Source organism: Saccoglossus kowalevskii, chromosome 3 (genome assembly GCF_978046115.1).
Source record: "Saccoglossus kowalevskii chromosome 3, keSacKowa6.1, whole genome shotgun sequence".
NCBI classification, from domain to species: Eukaryota; Metazoa; Hemichordata; class Enteropneusta; family Harrimaniidae; genus Saccoglossus; species Saccoglossus kowalevskii.
The window spans coordinates 46,739,969-46,765,644 of record NC_140643.1 but is presented as its reverse complement, the minus strand read 5'-3'; the positions used below and the strand labels follow the sequence as shown (position 1 = coordinate 46,765,644).

The following is a 25,676-nucleotide window of genomic DNA, read 5'->3' as shown; positions in this document are numbered from 1 at the left end:
GAACCCATGGTTTGTTGTAGATAACATAGAATATGTCGATTATTCATGTTTGCACAAACATACCATGCAGCTATAATATTAGCCCTGTTGTCAGAACACCTGGTTTGTTGTAGATAACATAGAATATGTCGATTATTCATGTTTGCACAAACATACCATGCAGCTATAATATTAGCCCTGTTGTCAGAACACCTGGTTTGTTGTAGATAACATAGAATATGTTGATTATTCATGTTTGCACAAACATACCATGCAGCTATAATATTAGCCCTGTTGTCAGAACACCTGGTTTGTTGTAGATGTCACGAGGTCACTGGGTCAAATATTAGCAAAAATACCGAATAGTATGCAATACGTTTACTACCTCGTGTGCGGGTTCTTAACCAATATAAAATTACACAATTTGTGTAACACAAGTATAATTTAGACTGATGGGCTCCAGTAGAGTTCAATATGACTATATGCACATATAAGCAGCAATAATGCACACCGGCCAATCTTGCACATACAACACTACACGTGAATTACATGAAACCATAGTTTATTAGGTACACAAAACATATGCCCGCTACAGCTCTCTCCATTGGTATCACCTGCCCTTGCAGAGGTTCAGCACTACACGCGGCCCTCACCACGCACCAACGCAACTATGTTATTGGTAAGAGGTGGGGGTTACGATATTTCGCACTTTAGACACCACGGCAAAGTCGGTAACTACCCTACGACTAGGGGAGGAACGGCGTACCCTACTAGTCACCTTCACAGCCAACCTTTCCTGGGACTAGACTCAATTGGCCTCGCCCCACCACATGGCCAAGAAATTCAATACATCTTTGAATCGCTTCAGATGGGATTGCCAAGTCTTGCTATATATCAAAATGTCATCCACTAAACTAACAACCTCTCCTTCGGTACCCATCAGAACTGTTCGCATAGTGCGATTGAACGTACTGGGACTATTTACAAGTCCAAATGGAAGGTAACGATATTGGAAAAGACCCAGTGGGGTAAGAAAAGCAGTTTTGGCTTTCGCCTCAGGAGCCAAAGGTATTTGCCAGAACCCTTTAGTAAGATCAAGTTTGGTCAGGTAATTACCATCAGCCAATTGTGCAAATAATTCCTCTGGATTAGACATTGGCTCAGCATCGAATTTTGTGATCTTATTGAGCTTTTGGAAGTCTGTACAAAACCGAAGACTTCCATCAGGCTTCTTAATTAGCACAATGGGTGAGCAATAAGGTGAATCAGACCGTTCAATGATTCCCAGTTCTATCATATCACGTACTTTTTTAATCACAGTGTTACGTGTTGCAAAAGGGGTACTGTATGGTTTAGAACGTATAGGGTCATTTGAGGTCAGTTGTATGTCATGGCACCCGATGTTCGACTTTCCTGGTATGTCTGCAAGTGTAGCAGTATATTCTCTCAATATCCCTTGTACCTCTTTAATCTGGGAATCGCTAAGTTCAGGGCCCAAATGCACATCTTGAACGTTTTCTTTACCGTGCAAGGAGACTAATTCTATGAAGTCCCCATTAATGTGCTCTGGACCATCTACGCCATGATCGTTAGATGGGACTTCAATCAGGCCAGTAGACACGCACATAGGAGTGTCCTTTGGCACAGACGAAGAATTAGTGTGTATGTTCGTGTTTGCATTATCATCCGTAGAGTCTCTTACCTCGTACTTCTTCAACAGATTGGCATGGTACAGTTTATCTATACCATCCTTTTCTATACGATAATCATTCTGCCCGATTCGTTCTTTAACACGGTAGGGTCCTTGCCATTGCATCCGCAGCTTATCATGAGCTGTAGGAAGCAGTAACAGTACCATCTCGCCTGTGTTGAAAGATCGGGGCTTTGTACGTTTGTCAAAATGAACCCTATACCGATCACTGGACTTGCTCAGTTCTGTCTGTGCCACTTTGCAAGTGTCCTCCAATCGATTTCGTAGGTCAATGACGTACTCATATGTACCCTTAATTTCTGGGTTGGTGATTTCTTTTGTCCATAGCTCCCGCAAGATGGTCATTGGATCCCTTACGGTTCTCCCGTACAACAGTTCGAATGGGGAGAACCCCAAACTGGCTTGCGGAGCTTCTCTGTATGCAAACAATAATGGTGCTATGTAACGGTCCCAGTCCTTTGGTCGCTCTCTACACATGCGTTTGAGCATGGACTTCAGGACGCCATTAAAACGTTCACATAGGCCATTTATTTGTGGGTGATATGGAGTCGTGATGAGCCGTTTAATTGACAGAAGTCTACTAACTTCTTGCATAACATCACCAACAAACTGGCGACCTTGGTCAGTGAGAACTTGTTCAGGTATACCAACATGACTATAAATAGTAACCAGTGCTTCTGCTACTACTTCAGTAGAGATCCTTTTTAGAGGTGTAGCTTCAGGATAACGGGTTGCATAATCAACCACTGTAAGTATATCTTGGCACCCACTAGTAGTAATTGGTTGGATTGGCCCCACCAAGTCCATGGCAACCCGTTTGAATGGAATATCAATCAAGGGCATAGCACTAAGTGGAACCTTTCCGACTCGACCTTTGGGTACAGTACGCTGGCAGGAGTCACATGACCGACAATATCGTTTAATGTCATCATGCATCGCTGGCCAGTAAAATTGGGAAAATATTTTATCTTGTGTTTTCTGTACACCCAAATGTCCCCCCAAGATTGAGTCATGGCCTAATCTCATGACATCAGATCGAAATGTAGAAGGAACTACCAACTGACTGATAATGCGCCCGAAATCAAAATTAGGTGATCGAAATTTTCGGTACAATAGACCCCTCCCCTTTTAACATGAAAACTAGTTATATTTGATTTTCCAGTCGCTACCTCCGTTTTCTCAGCTGCATACCTAAATAATCGCTTTAAACTAGAGTCATTTTGTTGTAATTCACGCAAACTGTCGGGGGTCACCACAAGGTTATGAGTCTTGAATTCTGGTACCACCAACTTTTGCGTATGCTTTTTGGTCCGAGACTGTGCTCTTGTCTCAACACCTTGTGTAACCTCAAGTATATCCAGCCCACTAGACTGGTCATTGGCACCATCTTGGACAGTGGTCGAAGAGTTTGCTAGCTTACCTTCTGCCACCTGTCCCTCAGGATTGCCACCCGTGTTCACCATGTCAAGAGCATGGCCAGGACTTGCACCTACATAATTGGTGCCATATTGGACAGGGGTTAAGGAATCTCCCTCAATCCTCTGCCCCTCAGGCAAACCAGCCCTATTCATCACACCAACTGTATGACCGGGAATTGCACCCACAGAAACAGTCTAAGGGGTGGCCACAATTTCGTCCACCTGACTGGCCCCTCGGGGTCTTTGTGTTTTGACACTCATACCCGTGTCATTAGGAATTTCACCTGAATGTTTTAATTTAGTGACATTCACGTCACAAGGAATTTCACCTCCACTATAAGTACCACAATGCCGCTCACATGAAGTATATGAACATCCAGTGCTCCCGGAACATTACCTATCAGCACATCAAAGAGGGGTCTGGTCATACATGCAGCTTTGACAATTCCAGTGTAATACGGAGTGTGGACCTCCAGCTCGGCTTCAGGGACTCGTTTCCATGTACCGTCAGCTAGTACACAAGTATGATGTCTACCAGTGAACTGTGAGGGACGTACCAGGTTCTTTCGAATAACAATCCCAGAACACCCTGTATCCCTAAGTACTGTCACTTTCTGTCCATTGACCATGCCCTCGGCAGTGGGCAATTTTAGTCCCGCAACCTGTTTATCGAGATTGCGTTCTATTACCTCTGAACATGTGACAAATGTGTCAACAGGTTGACATGTTGAATGTGTGTTGGTGGTCGTTGCATGTGGTATAATGATGCACGTTGATGTGGCAGTGGCCGGGGAATCAAGAGAAGGAGTCACATTTTCTACCTCAACTCCACAAGCAACTGTTAATAATTTGCCATCTTGCCCAAATTTGGCATGACAGTCTTTCCGCTTATGCCCAACACGTGAACATCTGTGACACCTAACTGGCGTGTACCCTTTCTCTGTTTTGCTTGTAACTGGTGGTGTTTGTGATTTCTGGGTGGTGTTAGCTGTCTTGTTAAACTTGGGTTCAGCTGCAGATTTACTATTATTTTGAATATAGTATCGTGCCTCATTCCTGAGGTCAGCAAATTTGGCAACTTCACTTGAGTCTCGACACTGGTGTTCCCTCAAGAACACTAACATTTCAGGGCTACATGTGCTATAATACTGCTCACGCAAGAACAAGTCTTTCAGCGCTTCTACAGTATTCACAACACCTGCCATGTTAACCCACTGTGTCAAGTAGTGCTCAAGTCTAACCATAAATTGCCTTGCAGTCTCAAATTTTGTCAGACGGGCCTGATGAAACTTGATACGATATCCCTCCTCTGTCAACCCATACGCCTTCAGCATAACACGCTTGACCACGTCCCAGTCACGAGTCTCATCTACGGACAGTGCATCATAAACAGCCAATGCCTTCCCTGTTAATTGACCACTAAATGCCACACCCCAAATGTCTTTCTTCCACCCACAATTCTGAGCAAATATTTCAAACCGATTTATATACATGTCCATGTCATCACTATCTTTAAAATTGGGAGGGGACTGAATTTTTGTAGCAAAGGGAGACGAATTTGTATTATTTTGCAATTCAAGTTTAGTCTTATAATCGAGCTGAGCTAATTCTGTGGCAGCCTCTCTTTCAGCTTTTAATTTTGCAAGTTCAATTTCAGCTACTTGCCCTAGCCTTTCTTTCTCAAGTTTAGCCTTTTCTTACTCGAGTTTAACTGCCTGGGCAGCCTTTTCCCTCTCGAGCTTGACCACCTGTTCTAACCTTTCTTTCTCAGCTTTAGAAGCTTGTTCTATCTTTTCCTTTTCAGCTTTAGCAGCTTGTTCAAATCTTTCTTTTTCAAGTCTTGCTCTCTCATATTCTCTCTTTGCCGCTCGTTCGGCTCTTTCTTCTTCAAGTATCAAGGTATATTGGGCCGCCACCCAATCCTCTAACTTCACCCCAATTAAACCAATTTGTCCCCCTTAAATTTTTAAATCGGCAACTGCCGGATTTTTATGTTTGCCAGTAACAGATACTTTAGCCATTTTTAGACCTTACTTAGAACGAATATTAGCACAGGGAAAATCTGAACGTGATAGATAGTATGTACTGTTGAGTAATTAATTAAAGTAACCAATATATGTGTAAGCGTAACCGGTTTAAAATGCATATAGTAATATCGTGCCCACAGTAATTAACAGTATAGCGTACCGTATATTCAGTCGTACACTATCCCACTTCTGACACCAAATGTCACGAGGTCACTGGGTCAAATATTAGCAAAAATACCAAATAGTATGCAATACGTTTACTACCTCATGTGCGGGTTCTTAACCAATATAAAATTACACAATTTGTGTAACACAAGTATAATTTAGACTGATGGGCTCCAGTAGAGTTCAATATGACTATATGCACATATAAGCAGCAATAATGCACACCGGCCAATCTTGCACATACAACACTACACGTGAATTACGTGAAACCATAGTTTATTAGGTACACAAAACATATGCCCGCTACAGCTCTCTCCATTGGTATCACCTGCCCTTGCAGAGGTTCAGCACTACACGCGGCCCTCACCACGCACCAACGCAACTATGTTATTGGTAAGAGGTGGGGGTTACGATATTTCGCACTGTAGACACCACGGCAAAGTCGGTAACTACCCTACGACTAGGGGAGGAACGGCGTACCCTACTAGTCACCTTTATCAGTGCCATGCACTCTTAAAATGTTACATAAATAAACAGGCCAGGAAAATAACAATTCTAGTAATTAACAAGGTAGTATAATAACTTAAAGCCCAAGACTAACTAGTGTGTGTGTAGGAATGTTCGGTACCTGACGTTTCCCGACGTGCGTCGAACAGTGTCAGTCGGCAGCGTCGCCCGGTGAATTATAAGAAGCCAGCGACGGTAATTAGCGACTTGAACTCTCCCTTCTCGTCCACAGCGCCAAGGCTTCCTTCCCAGTTAGACTTCAGACTGGTGTTCAACGCCGGGTTCAACTATGGTAGTATGTGGTGGTACTGCTCGCCGCTTCCAGGGTCGTACAAAGCGTAGATGTTGGTCAAGATCTCCAGCAGCAACAACCGAGCACCACGCTGTCTCAGTCTTTAAATACCCTGCCATTACATGGCTAATTGTGTCAATCGCTAATTGGTCCGCGACACCTGTTCATTCATCACATGGATACTCGTCCAGCAGTGTCCAAGTGCGACCTCGAGGTCACATAATAGGTACTTTCTGTATGTGTAGTGACAATGCGGCTACCTACTGGGCTACAAAACCTACCTCTGGGCTGTTATCAATTTATACTATTACAATAAATTAATAAATACAAAATTACATAATAACAACCGTGTCCTTTTAATACAGTTTCTGATATGATTCAAACACCTCGTGACAGTAGATAACATAGAATATGTCGATTATTCATGTTTGCACATACATACCATGCAGCTATAATATTAGCCCTGTTGTCAGAACACCTGGTTTGTTGTAGATAACATAGAATATGTTGATTATTCATGTTTGCACAAATATACCATGCAGCTATAATATTAGCCCTGTTGTCAGAACACCTGGTTTGTTGTAGATAACATAGAATATGTCGATTATTCATGTTTGCACAAACATATCATGCAGCTATAATATTAGCCCTGTTGTCAGAACACCTGGTTTGTTGTAGATAACATAGAATATGTCGATTATTCATGTTTGCACAAACATACCATGCAGCTATAATATTAGCCCTGTTGTCAGAACACCTGGTTTGTTGTAGATAACATAGAATATGTTGATTATTCATGTTTGCACAAACATATCATGCAGCTATAATATTAGCCCTGTTGTCAGAACCCATGGTTTGTTGTAGATAACATAGAATATGTTGATTATTCATGTTTGCACAAACATATCATGCAGCTATAATATTAGCCCTGTTGTCAGAACACCTGGTTTGTTGTAGATAACATACAATATGTTGATTATTCATGTTTGCACAAATATACCATGCAGCTATAATATTAGCCCTGTTGTCAGAACACCTGGTTTGTTGTAGATAACATAGAATATGTCGATTATTCATGTTTGCACAAACATACCATGCAGCTATAATATTAGCCCTGTTGTCAGAACCTATGGTTTGTTGTAGATAACATAGAATATGTCGATTATTCATGTTTGCACAAACATACCATGCAGCTATAATATTAGCCCTGTTGTCAGAACACCTGGTTTGTTGTAGATAACCACTTGGTGACTAATGGTGTACAGTATTGTCATTTACAGAGATAATACACATGTTACTAAACAGATAGCGATGATAAAGCTGTATGTGGAACTGCACATATGTACATTCAAGTGCAGAATAATAGATATTTTGTTTGACACAACATTTAGTATGAATGGAAAAAACCTACAATAAATCAATGGTCAAAAAAAAAAATAATAAAACAATAATATGGTGTAAACGAGATGCATGTATGTTGCTAATAAACAATTCTGGCGTATATATTATAACGGTGATTAGAGTATCTTTGTAATATCAACAATGTACACAGTCGGCGGGTTTATAAATGTGTTCCAACTAAATATTGCCGCTCATGTTGCTGTGCATTGGATAAACATTGTATGTTTACCTACCAAGGACAATCTTTCGGAAGCTTTACCAGCAATAAACGCTTGGATGGGAGAAATCTTGGCTCACATTATATTAGTTTTCTCATTTCATATTGAGCATAGATCATGTCTGGCTCCCGAACTTAACTGAACTTTTCCCCATTGATAAGATTCTTTTTCTCATGACACTGTGATAGAGCACACACGCGCAGTCGGATGAAGTGCATACAACCTCATTTTTAAGCTGTTTCAAATTGGCAATATTTTTTTTAATCAGTTGGGATAAAGTTCTGTTCTGATGATGAAAATAATGTGGAACTACCGATCTGTAGAGGCGATGGGGCATCCTGACTTATAATTCGGTCTCCGTTCGCGCGTCCGTCCGGAGTCGTATCTCAGAATCCCTTATACTGATTCCGTTCATTCTTTGCATGTGCCTTGTACTTTATGTGGGACATATGCACATGCAGTGGTTTAGTGATTCGATTTGAAATGGCCGACTGGCAGCCATCTTGTTTTTTGAAAATGTTGTATTTTGGACATGCTTTGTAAGTTTTCATTCAAACTTGGTACATAGATTATACATCTTAGGATACATGTCCATGACGATTTATTTCACAATTGGATCAAAGATGGTCGACTGGCAGCCATCTTGTTTTTTGAAAATGTTGTATTTTGGACATGCTTTGTCAGTTTTCATTCAAATTTAGTACATATATCATACATGTTAGGATGTCCCCGACCATCCGTGAGTTCCTGAGTCTGTCCGTGTGTCCGTCCGTCCGTCACTCTGTCCAGAGTCATATTTCAGAATTCTGTGGACCGATCCCGTTCATTCTTTGCATGTGCCTAGTACCATATGTGAGACATACATGTATGCACATGCAGTGGTTTAGGTGATTTGATTCAAAATGGCCGACTGGCAGCCATCTTGTTTTTTGAAAATGTTGTATTTTGGACATGCTTTGTCAGTTGTCATTCAAACTTGGTACATAGATTATACATGTTAGGATACATGTCCATGACGATTTATTTTCGCAATTGGATCAAAGATGGTCGACCGACAGGCATCTTGTTTTTTTGTTTTTTATGCAGTATCGTGGACGTGCTCTGTCAGTTTTCATTTAAATTTGGCACATACATGTACTTTATACATGTTAGGATTCATGTTCATGACAATTTGTTTCAAAATCTGGTCAAGGATGGCCGATTGACAGCCATCTGACTTTTTGGCCTTACTGCTATATTTCCACAATTTATGTACCATTTTCATTCATATTGGGCACATACATCATACATATCAGTATGTTTCATAAACAGATCAAAGATGGCCGAATAACGGCTGTTTTAATTTTTCGCCATATCACTACTACAAAGAACACAATCTGTTGTATACGCCACTTGGAACTCAAGTTTCAAGGACATGCTCGCGACAACCCCTCCGCTTCAATATGACTAGCACAAAGAGAACTTTTAAAAATTTAACGGGGACTGTGTCATTTTCAATGACTTGTTATTTTTCAGTTTTACATTTACATTTTGCCTGTTAATAAATTTAAAGTACCTTGTGCAGACCTTGTACTCATTGATGAATTAAAAATCTAGTAAAATGTGTATTTCATCTTTCATTTGCCATAATCATATTCTTGTCTGTGACGTACAGATGCTGCTGGACATTGAATGATGATTTCGCTATTAAAGCAGTGTACAGTATTGACACGTTTCAGCGTTAACTGATAATTGACTGGCGTTCATAAAATAAAAGCAGCAATCAAAAAAATATTGACAACAGTTTATACTTTTTTATTATTACATTTAACGCACTAGGGAATATCATAAATAGGTGAATGGATTGACTGCGGGGAAGTTAATATTCCGTTCTGAAATACAACCTTACTTAATCAGGCATATATACATTTACTCTTCTGTGCATTTACGTACCATTCATGGTCATGTATACAATGAGTTACACAGACTGTAAAGTCATCTCCCAGTTAAAGGCATTGCCTGTTTATGCCTGTAAATTGATTTAGCACATTCTAAAGGATGTTGAATTCTATGAACATTGTACAATGCACAGCTGTATATGAACTTCAATTGAGATGAGAAAATTAGATTTATTTTTCAATATAAGGTGTGTATTGTGCTGACAATTTGCTATTGAAATATTAATTGTAACTCTTTATGTTTATATTTCATATTTGGTTGACCATATATGTTTTTATCTAAAACTGGTTATCCGTATATTGAAAAATCACCATAAATTTATAATGATGAACATATTACAGGTAAGACTCCCCCATTTTAATTGTATTACTCGCCTGCTTGCCATATTGGGCATCTTTCAGCGATTGCTTTAATGTTGTTTCGGTTAAGCGAATAACCACTTTGGTTTTAATATTCAGATGTATTATTATGTTTGTACTTGTATAATTTAAGATTGACTTTTGTGAATCGGAGTTGATTTCAGCAGCACATTAACTTACGTTACTTAAACAGATTGCAATTTGTTATTGAGGTGTTCGTTTTCAACTTTTCTTTGGCTGAATGATTCACAGTACACGTAATCAACTCTGTAGCAATCAGTCCAACATAATGTAACAGTAGTAGTGCACATAGAACAGTATTGTTGATGTGTGCATTCCATTCCCAGTAATAGTATATAATTAAAATCGCTTAACAACCAGGTCTCAATCCGTATAGATGGGTTAATTTAATTTTGTGTAAGTGTCTGAGTTACGTGAACTAGTTTATTGAATCGTCTGGAGTCATGACACTGAATATCTTCGTGTTAGTGTGGTGGGCAGTTAAATGATTAAACATTGATTGAAGTCATTCACTCACTGAGCGTATTCCCTTAAAAGTAAAATGGGAAAAAGTAATTTATATATTTTAGGTAAATTAACTCTATGGTAGCACAATATATATATGTTCATCAACTTTTTCGATTAAAACACCTTTTAAATTGGAACGCTGCGGAAAAATTCATTCCTATCACCAAATAGCAAATTGTCGAGGCGCGGCACCCATGTGTGTCTGTCCATTAGCTGTGTTTCTTATATAAAAGCATGAACCAGTCTACAATATATTTCATGAAACACTATGTCACTGTATTTAGTATGATGTATAAACAATCTGGCGTAAAATACATGAATCGCTAAATTATTTTGCTGGATATATCGCGTGAGACATATATATATATATACACACAATGAGCATATAACGAGTGTAGCGTATAGCGTATACAGAACACATTTAACGACTTGCATGACTATATAACGAGTGTAGCGTATACAGAACACATTTAACGACTTACATGACTATATAACGAATGTAGCGTATACAGAACACATTTAACGACTTGCATGACTATATAACGAGTGTAGCGTATACAGAACAGATTTAATGACTTGCATGACTATATAACGAATGTAGCGTATACAGAACACATTTAACGACTTGCATGACTATATAACCAGTGTAGCGTATACAGAACACATTTAACGACTTACATGACTATATAACGAATGTAGCGTATACAGAACACATTTAATGACTTGCATGACTATATAACGAGTGTAGCATATACAGAACACATTTAACGACTTGCATGACTATATAACAAGTGTAGTGTATAGAGAGCACATTTAATGACTTGCATGACTATATAACAAGTGTAGCATATACAGAGCACATGTAATGACTTGCATGACTATATAATGAGTGTAGCGTATACAGAACACATTTAATGACTTGCATGACTATATAACAAGTGTAGCATATACAGAGCACATTTAACGACTTGCATGAATATATAATGAGTGTAGTGTACACAGAACACATTTAACGACTTGCATGAATATATAACAAGTGTAGCATATACAGAGCACATTTAATGACTTGCATGACTATATAACAAGTGTAGCATATACAGAGCACATTTAATGACTTGCATGACTATATAACGAGTGTAGCATATACAGAACACATTTAATGACTTGCATGACTATATAACGAGTGTAGCGTATACAGAACACATTTAATGACTTGCATGACTATATAACGAGTGTAGCGTATACAGAACACATTTAAGGACTTGCATGAATATATAAAGACTGTAGCGTACACAGAACACATTTAATGACTTGCATGACTATATTATGAGTGTAGTGTACACAGAACACATTTAACGACTTGCATGAATATATAACAAGTGTAGCATATACAGAGCACATTTAATGACTTGCATGACTATATAACGAGTGTAGCATATACAGAGCACATTTAATGACTTGCATGACTATATAACGAGTGTAGCGTATACAGAACACATTTAAGGACTTGCATGAATATATAAAGACTGTAGCGTACACAGAACACATTTAATGACTTGCATGACTATATTATGAGTGTAGTGTACACAGAACACATTTAACGACTTGCATGAATATATAACAAGTGTAGCATATACAGAGCACATTTAATGACTTGCATGACTATATAACGAGTGTAGCATATACAGAGCACATTTAATGACTTGCATGAATATATAACGAGTGTAGCATATACAGAGCACATTTAATGACTTGCATGACTATATAACAAGTGTAGCATATACAGAGCACATTTAATGACTTGCATGAATATATAACAAGTGTAGCGTATACAGAACACATTTAATGACTTGCATGACTATATAACGAGTGTAGCGTATACAGAACACATTTAACGACTTGCATGACTATATAACCAGTGTAGCGTATACAGAACACATTTAACGACTTACATGACTATATAACGAATGTAGCGTATACAGAACACATTTAATGACTTGCATGACTATATAACGAGTGTAGCATATACAGAACACATTTAACGACTTGCATGACTATATAACAAGTGTAGCGTATAGAGAGCACATTTAATGACTTGCATGACTATATAACAAGTGTAGCATATACAGAGCACATGTAATGACTTGCATGACTATATAATGAGTGTAGCATATACAGAACACATTTAATGACTTGCATGACTATATAACAAGTGTAGCATATACAGAGCACATTTAACGACTTGCATGAATATATAATGAGTGTAGTGTACACAGAACACATTTAATGACTTGCATGACTATATAACGAGTGTAGCATATACAGAACACATTTAATGACTTGCATGACTATATAACGAGTGTAGCGTATACAGAACACATTTAACGACTTGCATGAATATATAACAAGTGTAGCGTATACAGAACACATTTAATGACTTGCATGAATATATAACAAGTGTAGCGTATACAGAACACATTTAAAGACTTGCATGACTATATAACGAGTGTAGCGTATACAGAACACATTTAATGACTTGCATGACTATAACAAGTGTAGCGTATACAGAACACATTTAATGACTTGCATGACTATATAATGAGTGTAGCGTATACAGAACACATTTAAGGACTTGCATGAATATATAAAGACTGTAGCGTACACAGAACACATTTAATGACTTGCATGACTATATTATGAGTGTAGCGTATACAGAACACATTTAATGACTTGCATGACTATATAACGAGTGTAGCATATACAGAACACATTTAATGACTTGCATGACTATATAATGAGTGTAGCATATACAGAACACATTTAATGACTTGCATGACTATATAACGAGTGTAGCATATACAGAACACATTTAATGACTTGCATGAATATATAATGAGTGTAACGTACACAGAACACATTTAATGACTTGCATGAATACGTAAATCGCTATTTTTTCGCTGGGTATATCGAGGGATATGTTCATTGCCATGCAGATGTACGGAAAAGCGTTCATGATTCGTGAATTCCGATTCTGTGCTATGGATCAAAATACGAATATATAACGAGCGTAGCTTACAGAGAACACATTTAACGACTTGCAATGTTGTTAAAAATGCAGCCACTCTACCATATATAATGTACTTTGCTTGCAATCGTTGTGAGATCATGTGTTAATATCAAATAATTGTTGGAGTAACATTGCGTTTTTCATCATTCACGCCAAATTAAAATAAAATGCACATACTAATTGCGTAAAAGCTTTCTTCTAATGTCTTTTGAAACTGACACCTTCACTATGTGCCCATTAATCGTGCGCTGACTTACGTGTGTGTTGTGTCACAGGACTTTCTGTGGCGGCGCTCACGTTCCACGCTGACACGTGGCGCCAAGAGTCAGCGACAAACCTCTCAGGTAACGATTGATTGACGAAGGGGAAAAACGAAAGTTGGGACTGATTGCTTGCTGAAAACGAGGGCGCAGTGCCTGTTCATATCCTTTTGCGTTGGAGCGTGGGGCATCTTATTTGGAAATGCATCATGGATGGCAAGAATATTATGACATATATACGTCGTCGTCTTTTTCATGTATTTACAGTAACTTGGGTAATTTTTGTTGGAGGCCGGTGGTCATCGCGCCGCGCATGTGCGACATTTGTGTTGATGAATATTGATTTTCCCAGAATCCAATGCGTTCTTCTAATGAAATCACGAGTACGAGTTTTGACCAATTACTGCCGGCGTCTCCTTCGATAACTTCCAATCACCTGAAAACATACCTAATTAAAGCTTGGTAACGTCTCGGTTTGTACTCGCTGGTCTGGCAAAAGTCGCCATCTTTGTTTATATGAGACCTATAAGCCGCGCATGCGTGGCGCGACGACCACCGTCATTTACACTTGTAAATTTATACCAATAACCATAAATGTTCAGTCAAGGTCGAATTGGGTAGTCTCATGCATAACTGGTGTTGAAAATATGACTCAAAAATAACCACTTGGCTTTATGCATGATGTGATACTTGCAATGTAGTTACATATGTCTTTTTAGCATGTTGTTGCCGCATCTTGGTAATGGATAATATATATATATCCCTTTTTTCACCATAGTGTTTTAAGTGCCATCTGGTGATATGTATACACTCGGTCGATATATGTCAACCTACCTTGATATTTGTAACAACTTATTTCGTAACATGTAAACAACAATAACATGTAAAATAATTTGTTTAACTTGAAAGAACCCAATGATAATACAATAAGTAAGTTATATAATAAGTAATAAGTAAATTATATTGAAAAACTATTCCTTGCATACAATAATTAAATAACATATTTGAGATTTTCATAATAGTGATACCAGGGGTTATATATTGATGTAGTATACGTTGGTTTTAAAAGCAACACTCATTTGTAGGTTGTTGATACGCTTTGCGTTTTAACTACATTTAAATAAATACATTTACGGGTTGACATTAATCAATATCGTCTCCATTTTAAAACAAATTAGTTGCCCGGAACTGTGTGTCGTGATTGTGTATAGTGCTGCATCTGCTGAGTGCACGTATGCCTTTGCGAGTCAGTAGTAAAGTCGGTGACTACTTAGACCAAGGTGTGGAGGTCCCTATATTAGTTTAATCTGACAAAGGTGGGAGTATTTTACGCCACTATAAATTGTACACATATCCGTATGCCCCAAGGCTGGTATGTGGAGAATGCTTATAAAGTTTTAAGCCCACTTAGTATTGTCATCGAGGGGCAGATTTATTACAGTTATGTCAACTCTTAAAAGTTCAATTTATCCCATGGGCCGCTTCACTTGTAGTTATTTTATTGTTCGTGTTCGTCAATTGTAGCACGGTGGGATGCTTATTTTCTTAAAAACATTAAATAAAGTGGCGTTTAGTGTCTTGTCTTAATATCCAGATGTTAACATTTCTCAAGGTAAAAGTCATGCCAGCTCGGGGGTGTCACGTCGGATGTGGTCAGTGTATATGTGGCGAATGTTGACCTTTGACCTGCATATCCACTCATAATCAAATCATGTTGATAAACAGTTATCATTTAAGGCAATGTATGTTTCATCCAACGTAGTTATATATGAATACCAATGTACGTGACATCTCGTGCAATTATTCCTGATGGAAACAATTACTTAGTTGTAAGTTACTCGTACGTTGATTTGTTGCACAGCAAATCTGTTCACCTGGCAAGGTGGGGCACTAAACTGGTGGCCTCTCCTTTGATGCTAGCGTTTGTTCTACTGGCGCATGCGCTTTCATAAAATTTGCAGCCTGCAGGTGGTTCAGTACAGGAGTACCCCTCAGACGCCAGCAGGATGTGTTTTTTTAAGTATTCATAGTTATTACTTCCGATCATGTCTTCTGTAAACATTTGATTGTCGAGATAGCATCATTTATTGTGTCTCTGTGGCGGGACTCGCCGCGTATTGTCTGTGTTGCGTAATGCTGTAATTAGCCCCCCCCCCCCCCACGTGGTTCCAAGCTGTCTGCTGTATTTCATCAACTTCCGCTCACGTGTCATTATATTGGGCAATTTAGCAAACTTTCGGGGATTGAATTGTGCAGGCTGTCGTGGTAAATATGGAATTCGACATCTAATTTACTTTTTTTTCACGTCAACGAATGCACGAACGCATTTGAGGTTTAACCACGTATTTGTGTATCACTGTACCGGTGGATATACACAAATTTGGCTTCTGGTTCTTTTGAAGTGACCTTGATGGAATATGATATTTGTTTAATAATTTAACGAACTCGATGTTACACCAGTCGTTACCATTTATGTTGTTGATATATGCCGCCAACCAAGGCTGTGTCAGCCACATATACTCGTATATCATAAACACATTTAAACAAGGGCAAGTCTGGTTTCTGAACTGACTTGCATTATTTGGTGTTTTTGTTTTATTCTGATAACTCAACAAACGGTCAACAGTAAAACATCATTTTGTATACAACACAAATTTCAACTTACACTCAAACTTAAACTTAATAGGACAGGCTTATTGACCATGCAAGAAATAACAAGCTTTTACGAGTAGTGACATAATAATAAATTCTAGTTATAGAAGGTCGAATGTATGTTAAATTTGTCAAATTCGTCCAAGTTTTATGATTTGTTGTCACATTATAAATAAGTACTTGTACTTGCATAGTAACCACAAAAGGTCCATTTCAGAAGTTCCGGTACAAAGGTCGGACATTTGAGCAAATTGAGTTAATTTCATGTTTGTACAGTCCAAGGCAACCACGAGCTAGGTGCTTGCTATGTGCGCTAGTGTCAGATTATCGAATAAATCGCCTCCACGAAATACATGAGATAATAATTGATAATATATTGATTGGCGACGTGTCAGGTAGTGAAATGTCTTTGCTTGTAGTTGTCGTCGGTATCGTTGTATGTCTTTTGCACAACAACTGACTTCAATGTCGTGGCATATTGTTTCTACCTTACTAAAATATGTTTGGATATTTAGAGTACTAACAAATTCCAACTTCCGGTCCGGTTAGACTTAAAATACACCACGAATATTCACTTTTGAGATATAATTTTGTGTTGGTTCTTGGATATTTCAGCTTCGTCGCCCTGTACTTCGTTTAGTAATTTGAAACGGATAGTTCGCAATTTTGACACGGAAAAATGCCTGGGCTAAATTATTTGCGGAGGGACGGCCGCTTAGGTATGTGCTCTGTAACTTGCAGCACATGAACCTAAAAGCATTAGGTAATAAAACACAAATTACATTGTACTAAAGTACATAAAGTACGTTCAAGATCTTCATTTTTTCATAGCATAAAACGATTTTCTCCCTCACTTATTGTGACACTCTCAAATCGACTGATTTCCATTCCTCTCAAAAGTCAACAATGGTATAGTCCCTCATTTTAAGCAACGACTCCTGTTAGTATATGATTCGTGTGTTTATTTACCTTCATTTACGTTTTGGTGGCTGTCACTCTCGGCTATTGAGACTTGCTGATAAAGTTTTGGTTCCATGCTGGAAAACAAATTAGCATAACAATGCGTTTGACCCTTGTCGCCATTTTCCTCGACAGCTTTTCACTCCAGTGCCACATCACACCCAACTAGAACATTTAAACTTTTCTTGGGAAATTCACGTACATTAAATTGCGTTTTTTAAGTCGCTTTCAAATTTGTTTTTGACCTTTGTCACCTATCCCCCACCAAGGTGAATCACAGCACTAATATTGGAATATATAATCAAATAATACAAATAGTGTCACTATGCAATTTTCGAACCGCATTTATTTAACATTTACGAAATATTTATGTATGTCCCAATTTCCCCAATTTTTTGCCTAAACATGTTTTCAATGAAAGAATTGAATAGGTAGGTAAAGCACACAACATATTTCACCACCACAAGTTTATAAGACCCCATGGGCCCGAAAACTAGCAAAGACGAGAAATAAAATGTTACATTATTGTCGCCATGTTTATTTATCTTTGACTATTCTCTCACTAGAGAGATTTACATCACGAATGATTGTTCCACGGATCTCGTCTCGGCTCTATATATCGTCCCTTTGAGGTACGGGATCGGGAAAGTCACTTAAGCTTTACAGTCAAATAAGACACATACAACGAAATACCTTTCAACTCTCGTCTTAGTCGGTCAGTCGAGCACTCTATATGACACAGCGCCCTGGGGAAAAGTCCCCAAGACTATCGCAAGGCTGACCCAAGACTCGCCCAAGACTGCGTCACTGCGCCTGTCCTAGTGTTCTCGCCAAGACCAACCAAAACAACTTTATTCATTTTCAAAACCTTAACCAATTACAAAGCAGTAAAAAGACTCTAGGGCGTAACCTTCAATCATAAAGCCAATCACACTAAGTACTGAACACGTCATATCTTTTGATTAATCGTTCACTACATTAGTAATTGCGAATACTAACTGTCAGAAATAGTAGTCCGAATAGCGACGGTTATCTCGTAATTAGTTTCAAATCACTGAGTCGAGTTCCGTCCAGAACCTCAAATGGGCCGAAACGATGACAGACATAACACAGCCATTCGTTAGTAATCAGCTAATTAAGTCGATTAACAGATACGCAAAAACAAATTACCGTAGTTATCGCAGGGGTAAAAAAAGTCCCTCACCCCTTGGTTATTATCACCGTTTTTTGTCGCTGAATTCACGTCCCAAATTTTGTTTGCCGGACACCTGTAATAAGCAACCAATTTAACAGCTTGGTTGAATTGATGATATAACCAAACAATCATGGTAGATTGACCTCGACCTTCTCCCCGTCGGAAACGCAAGGGCGATAAAACTCGATTTTCATAGACGCAGGTCGTTTTAGTTCGGACGGTGTATTTTGTTTCAAGTTCGTTGTTGTTTTGGGTGAATATTGAACATGTTCAATCCCAAAATTGTAGCAATAATGTTGACGTCGCCGTACGCCAAAACACACTCTCGAACTTGACAACATTCACTCAGGCTCTTGGACCACTAAGCAAATAGGTGGAAATACCAGTTACATCACTCATGAAGATTGATGATTCGATTGCGGACCGGGATAGCTGTATCTAGTTTTTATTTTTATGCAATTGTGATTCTTCTCATTTTCTATGTGTAAAATCATATCGCTGGTGTGGACGGCGACAGCTGACATTTGGTTTTGTGGCTCTCCCGGCACAGGCAACTGACTTTTAGCTTTCCCTTTTTACTATTCTGACTTTTTCTTGGCCACATTTTGTATATACCAGTCAGACACTGACAAGTAAGTAAACAGTCCGGGACATGGTAGTCAACATGGAGGTTTGGCAATAGGTATTTTCGTAAGCTTTAATCAATTGTTTTTATTTTCATATTAATGTATTTTAAATATTAAATAAAAACCGACATGGACAAGGTGTAAAATGTAATCAGCTATTTTATTCGTCCGTAATTTTGAATTAGCTTTATCTGTAAAGTGTAAAAATCTATTGTTTTAACTGTAAATGGAACTTCTATTTTATTCCCAGCTACTCCAGCTGCTCCCCTCAATATGGGACTCTGAATAACAGAGCGTCATCTTACAGTTGATGAACGAAATTAGAATCTTATGCTTTCGAAAAATCAGATATTAAATGCTGGATAGCACAGAACACAGGTACTAGAATCTGTCATAGTGTTGTCAAATCTGTAAGAAAAATATACCATGGACCCTATGGCATACATGTACATAAAAATGTCAGTGAATACAATATTTTCAATCATTTCATTTTGTTTTCAAATTCAGCAGCCACAATGGACAAGTTGACAATATTGCTAAACGGCCAGTTGTGAACTTATCTAATTTATTAGGATTTCCACATGAAGTCTGACAAATAATGATTTTATTTGTCAAGGTTATATAATGAATTCTCTAATTAATATTTCGTGTGTATTTTTGTGAGTGTATCTGTATTACTGCAAATATGTACATATTCTTTCTCATTGGTAGTGAGAATAAGCGTGTGAACTGATAGAATATTTTATATTTTAATTTCCTTCAATTTTATTCGGTTGTATTGCAATACATTATTAATAATTACAATATATATATACATTTCTTTATTTCGTATGATTTCCGATCTATATTATAAAATTGTTCTAGAAATTATTAATTTCAATAAACGGTATTCAACTATCCTTCTGAAACACCAATACAATCCTTACTTACGTGATTTGCAGTGAACACTGACATCGACTATTGATAACAAACAAAATGAGGACTTTGTATTTTGTTGAAATGTTTTTATTTTCGACTTGTTCTTGCAAAAGACTAGCCCAATTACCTCAATATATTATGTGTGTATCTTGGGCGGAACTCCATGATATTTATTCATTTGGTGCAGATAACTGTTAGTATTCTAATTTTTAGAAATATTTGTGTTTATTTTTGGTGGAACATATTTTGTAAAAGTTTATTTAAAACTGCCATGGATCGGCATGCATGCATCTTTTTTTTTTGGGGGGGGGGAGGGGGTGTCCAGTGGCCGACAAAACGACGCACCGTAACGAGTTGCTGGCAATTTTGTGACGTACGCGAACTTCAGGTCGACTCACACAAGTTCACCTTTGCCTTGATTTACCATAGTATTTACTTGTATTCGCTTTTATTCACTTTGTATGTCTGTGTTATAACTCGAAGGTAAATATAGGTACAGATTTCAAACTTGGTACAAATGTCACCCAACAACGCAACAACGTTTTAGGGTAAAAGGTCAAGGCAAAATGTGTTTTGTATTATATAACCACAGAAATAAACTACGTACTTACAGAAAATTAAAAAGTGAATTTAGACTTGAAAATTGTCTGCAGACAGTAAATAGTCCATTACATGACAGATGATCAATTACCAAACTAAGGTTAAATGCACATGTCTTACAAATTGAAATGGGCAGATGCCATAAAATTAACATTAATGAAAGAAGCTGTCCGGTACTTTTTATCTCCGCTGTCGACTTTGTCGAGCGGAGCTTATCATATGAGTGATTGTCCGTCGTCGTCCATGTCAACTTTTAACTTTTTCAACTTCTTCTTGGTGTATATGGGCAGACCTCTCTCAGATTTGTCCATTTTATAATGATATCTTTAATTCTCTAATTTTGGTGAATATTTTTGTCATTTTTGGTAAAAAGTGATATTTTCGACTTCTTGTTAAAAACCTCAAGTCCAATTGCTTTGATATTACATATATAGGTACTACATGTGGTTATAACTCAGATTTGTTCATTTTGTGATGATATCCTCAATTCTCCAAGTTTGGTGAATATTTTTGTCGTTTTTGGTAAATAGTGATATTTTTGACTTCTTGTTAAAAACTGCACGTCCAATTGCTTTGATATTACATATATAGATGCTACATGTGGGTCATTTCTGAGATTTGTTCATTTCGTGATGATATCTTAAATTCCCTAATTTTGGTGAATATTTTTGGTAAAAAGTGATATTTTCGACTTCTTGTTAAAAACCGCAAGTCCAATTGCTTTGATATTACATATATAGGTACTACACGTGGACCTTTCTGCTTGTTATGTAATACTAATTATTGAAGATGAAGAGCATTTTTTGTTAAAATGTTCTTCTAAACAAAATTAGACAGTTTTCTGAGGGCAACACTGATACAAGCTTTATTAACGTACTATGCACAAAGAATACGGCAATGCTGAATTGTCTAAATGTCTAGCAAAATACATATATAAATGTTTCAACCAACATTTACTCTATAAATATGCATTTCTAAACCAATTTCCGAGCAAGTTTTTTTGTTCCTTGTTTTTTGTTGCAGTTTTTTTTATAGTGTATGTTTTTAGTCCCCGTTTCAGGCACAGCCTGAAAGGCGGACTATTATTAATTCAATTTTCCGTCTGTTACGTCTCTAACATTTTCTCAGAAATTCTGCCGCAGATATCAATGAAACTTGGCAGGTTGATGAAAATGCTCTGCCGAATATGCACGTACATTTTTTCCAGATATGAAAATCCTGAGTGGGTATTTTTCATGATTTTCATCCAAAACTACCTCTCCCAACACCACTGAGAGAACAACTGAGCATGCTCAGACTAAATAATTAGCTTAGATTGTAATGCTAGCGTTTTAATGATGTCATGACCCGGTCATAACCTTGATCTGAATCAGTGACAAATAGGTCGTACCATAACCAATCTCAGTGAAAAATGTAGAGGGGTGTCAGGGCTACGTTTTGATGGGAATTATAGTGGTGATAATGAAACAAACCCAAGTCTGAGATTTTGGTCCTGGGTCAATGAAAGTTTTCAGTAATCAGATAAAGGGAAATAACTTTAAGATGATTTCTACCCACATATTAATATTATTAAAAGTACATATTAATTCATTTCATTGCAGATTTTCCATGTATTATTTTAACATGAGTATTTTATAATTAAATAACAGGGACTGTGACATTCATGTCTTGTTTTTCTCCTTTTTGTTTTGTCATGGAATAACAACCATGCTTTATTGTTCTTTGATCTATGTTCATTTTTAGGATTCAGTGAAGACTATTATTATCATATTATGACTCATTGGGGGAAAAATAGCCAGTGCTATCAAAAATTGACACACATTTTCTTTCAATAGACCTTGCTAAATATTTAGATCAATACCAAGGCTATGTGTTTATACTAGTTTAGTATTGAACTATAAGGAAATATAGCTTGGACCTTGGAACGCATGCCCCAGTGTAAACCCATGACATGACATATAAGGAACAAAAGGTGAAGATCACAATATGTATTTATGTACTATACAATGTAGCTATATGGGGAAAATAGTCAGCGCCTTCAAAATTGACACACACAATGCCAATGTGATTCACAGGACCTTACTAGTTTCGAGGTTATAGGTCAAAGTTAAAGTTGATTCAGTAGTGTTTGTTGCATGACTACATGGGGGAATGATTAGGGCCTTCAAACATATGTTTCTCATTCGACTGGCACATCCTTGGAATATTTACAGAAGTCAAGGTTACAGTATGTGTTTAGTGTATACTACAAGAGAGTGTCAATGGGATGAGTGTTATTTTGTACAAGGCTAAACTGATTAATTTGTATATTCTTTTCTCGTGCATATGAAACAGCGGAGCTTTATGAGCCTGCTTGTGTCCCTTTGCTGTATGCTTGCCTCGCTTGCTGATGTCACTGTAAGCGTGATGGATGGGGGAAGTGAATGTACTCCCACTATGAGTGCAAGTGGTGGGAGACGTGCGTGGGGGTGAACGGATTGACGTCACTGCAAGTGCAAAGGGTGGAAAAGTGCATGTATTGATGCCAATGCGAATAAGGATGGGGGGGGGGAGTGCATTTGTGTGTGTGTGTGGTGTTGGTGGTGGGGTGTGTGTTTTGGCGTCACTGTAAGTGCAATAGATGGGAAGGTACATGTACTGACGCAACTGTGAGTGCGAGTAATGGAGAAAGTGCGTGGGGAGGGGGTGTGAACGGACTGACGTCACTGCAAGTGCAATGGATTTGGTAGTGCATGTTCTGATGCCACTGTTAGTGCGAGTGACGGAAGAGGTGCTTAAGGAGGTGAACGGGGACTGACGTTACTGAACATGTGAGGGATGGGGGTGTGTGTGCTGTTGACTCTTTACATTTTTGGGAAGGTCGCCAAAATGTACTCCTGCTTTAAATGGGCATGATTGTTACCCAGTTATTTCGAGTGAGGTAAAAGTATGAATGGGAAAATACCATATGCCTGAGTGATAAAATGAAATTGCAGTACTTTCAAATGGAAGTACTTGTAGTATGGCCGTGTTATGTATAATAACGACCAAGAGTTCATATAACACGCACTCGTAGCTGTCGTCTATCGAGTTTTGAGCAAAAAAGTAATATAAAAAAGCTTATCTTGTTACTGTTTAATCAATCACTCAAACTCATTGATCATAACACAGCATAGTGATTATAGAGCAACCTCGTAAAATGGGTTATAAATTTGAAGAAAACTGAGTATCTCATCCGCAAGTGAACTAGATTTTTAATAAAGACATACACTCAAGCGGGAACTAAATATCCAATCACGTTCGTATGCTATCATTTTCATGACTAAATTGTGATTTATAATCTACTAAATTGATCTGCTGTGCTATCTGTGACAATGTTCTATGTCAATACAAGCAATCAGTCTATTCAGTGAATGGCGTTATATAACCTAAATAGTATAGGTATAGAAGCAAACAGTCTGCAGGTGTCGCCTGTGTGTATATAGACACGACATGTCTGAATTGACGAAAGATATTGCTTTTTTATGTAATCCCGATTGTATTTGATAATGAAATGTGTGAAGTATATTATTTTACGTAGGGCAAGGTAAAGTTGCGATTGAGTTTCATTTTCGTCACTAATCTGACGGATCGGAATTTATTTACTAGCTGAAATGTGTGAACGGGCATAAATCTGATCGAATCATTCATTACTAAACTCTGTTCATATTAATTAGGTTAGTTGATGAAAAAGGATAATTATTTTCTGTCAGCACGTAGATTTTCTTTAGGTGATATATCATTTGAAAAACTATATTCCGTGTATTTTGTTCTTGATGAGTTCATATTTGCGAATCTTTCTCTATGTTCTTTGTATCTGCAGTCGATCAACGTCAAACATTATCTGATATGTTGATTACGTTTGTTGTTGAGTTGCAAATTTCATGTATGACCCGATCTTTGTTTTCAAAGTATAGTATCTACAATACGTACTCGCCCAAAACGTGGGACTTTTTTCTGCACTCGTTTTTGAATTAGAAGATTGCAAGATTGCAATCCAGATTTCGATAATTTACTTTTACATTTTACATCAGAATGCTTTCTAGCACTCCTTACTGAATACTGAAACCGCTCATTTATTAAATAACTTCATTTTTCATTTGTAAAATAAAGGTCATCTTTCAGTCGAACATTCAGTTGAATGACGCAGTTTAATTAAAGTCGAAATAGTAAAAAATATGCTGATTTATATAAATATGTTACATTTAATGGAATTCCAAGGGTTATGTATGTCAATCTGCTTCCCTAATGAGAGCATTGTTGGAAGCTTAATTACCATCATTACTAACTCGCATTCATCAAAAACAAGACAGTAGCCCCCCCTCCCCCACTTACCATCATATACATGTCAGGCAAGTCAGTAAAAAAAAGAGAAACGTCACGTGTCTTTCAGAATTCACGACAGTTTTGAGTACACCTAACGACGCTATGTGTAATGGTATAATTTTTGTGTTTGCAAACGCTGACATGGACGGCTGACGCATGGACGAATGATTGACGTTAACGAGATGTAATCTTCCTTCTGTGACTATTGGCCGCGGATTTGATATTCAATTTATTTTCCAAGAAACTGTTATTATATTATTATATCATTACCTGTAACGAAAAGTAAATGATTGACTCACTCGCATGCCAATGTTTGTGTATTTCATTCCAGCCAACAATAATTGTAAAATAATAATTACCCTTAATGTTTGCAGTGATATTATTACCTATATTCTGCTGCCTTAGACCAATTGTTTAATTTATTGATTCAGTTTCAGGGCATTCAGTTCAAAAACATTACCCAGTGTACACAGATCACAAATGAGTGGCAATGTGGTATAGAACAGTACAT

General features: G+C 37.7%; 1 protein-coding gene across 2 annotated transcripts in view; it reads left to right on the top strand.

The window, feature by feature from the left end:
• Window positions 1–25,676, top strand: part of LOC102804719 (ER degradation-enhancing alpha-mannosidase-like protein 1) — a 388,700-nt gene that overhangs the window by 143,771 nt on the left and 219,253 nt on the right. The window contains exon 3 of one of the 2 annotated variants that reach the window (XM_085497278.1): window positions 9,998–10,085. The exons of the other annotated variant lie outside the window; for it this stretch is intronic. Within the exon in view, the coding sequence (XP_085353404.1) occupies window positions 9,998–10,069 (72 nt within the window). The 3' untranslated portion in view covers window positions 10,070–10,085. Of the gene's footprint in view, window positions 1–9,997; window positions 10,086–25,676 lie in introns of those variants that run through there. 2 annotated transcript variants of the gene reach the window in all.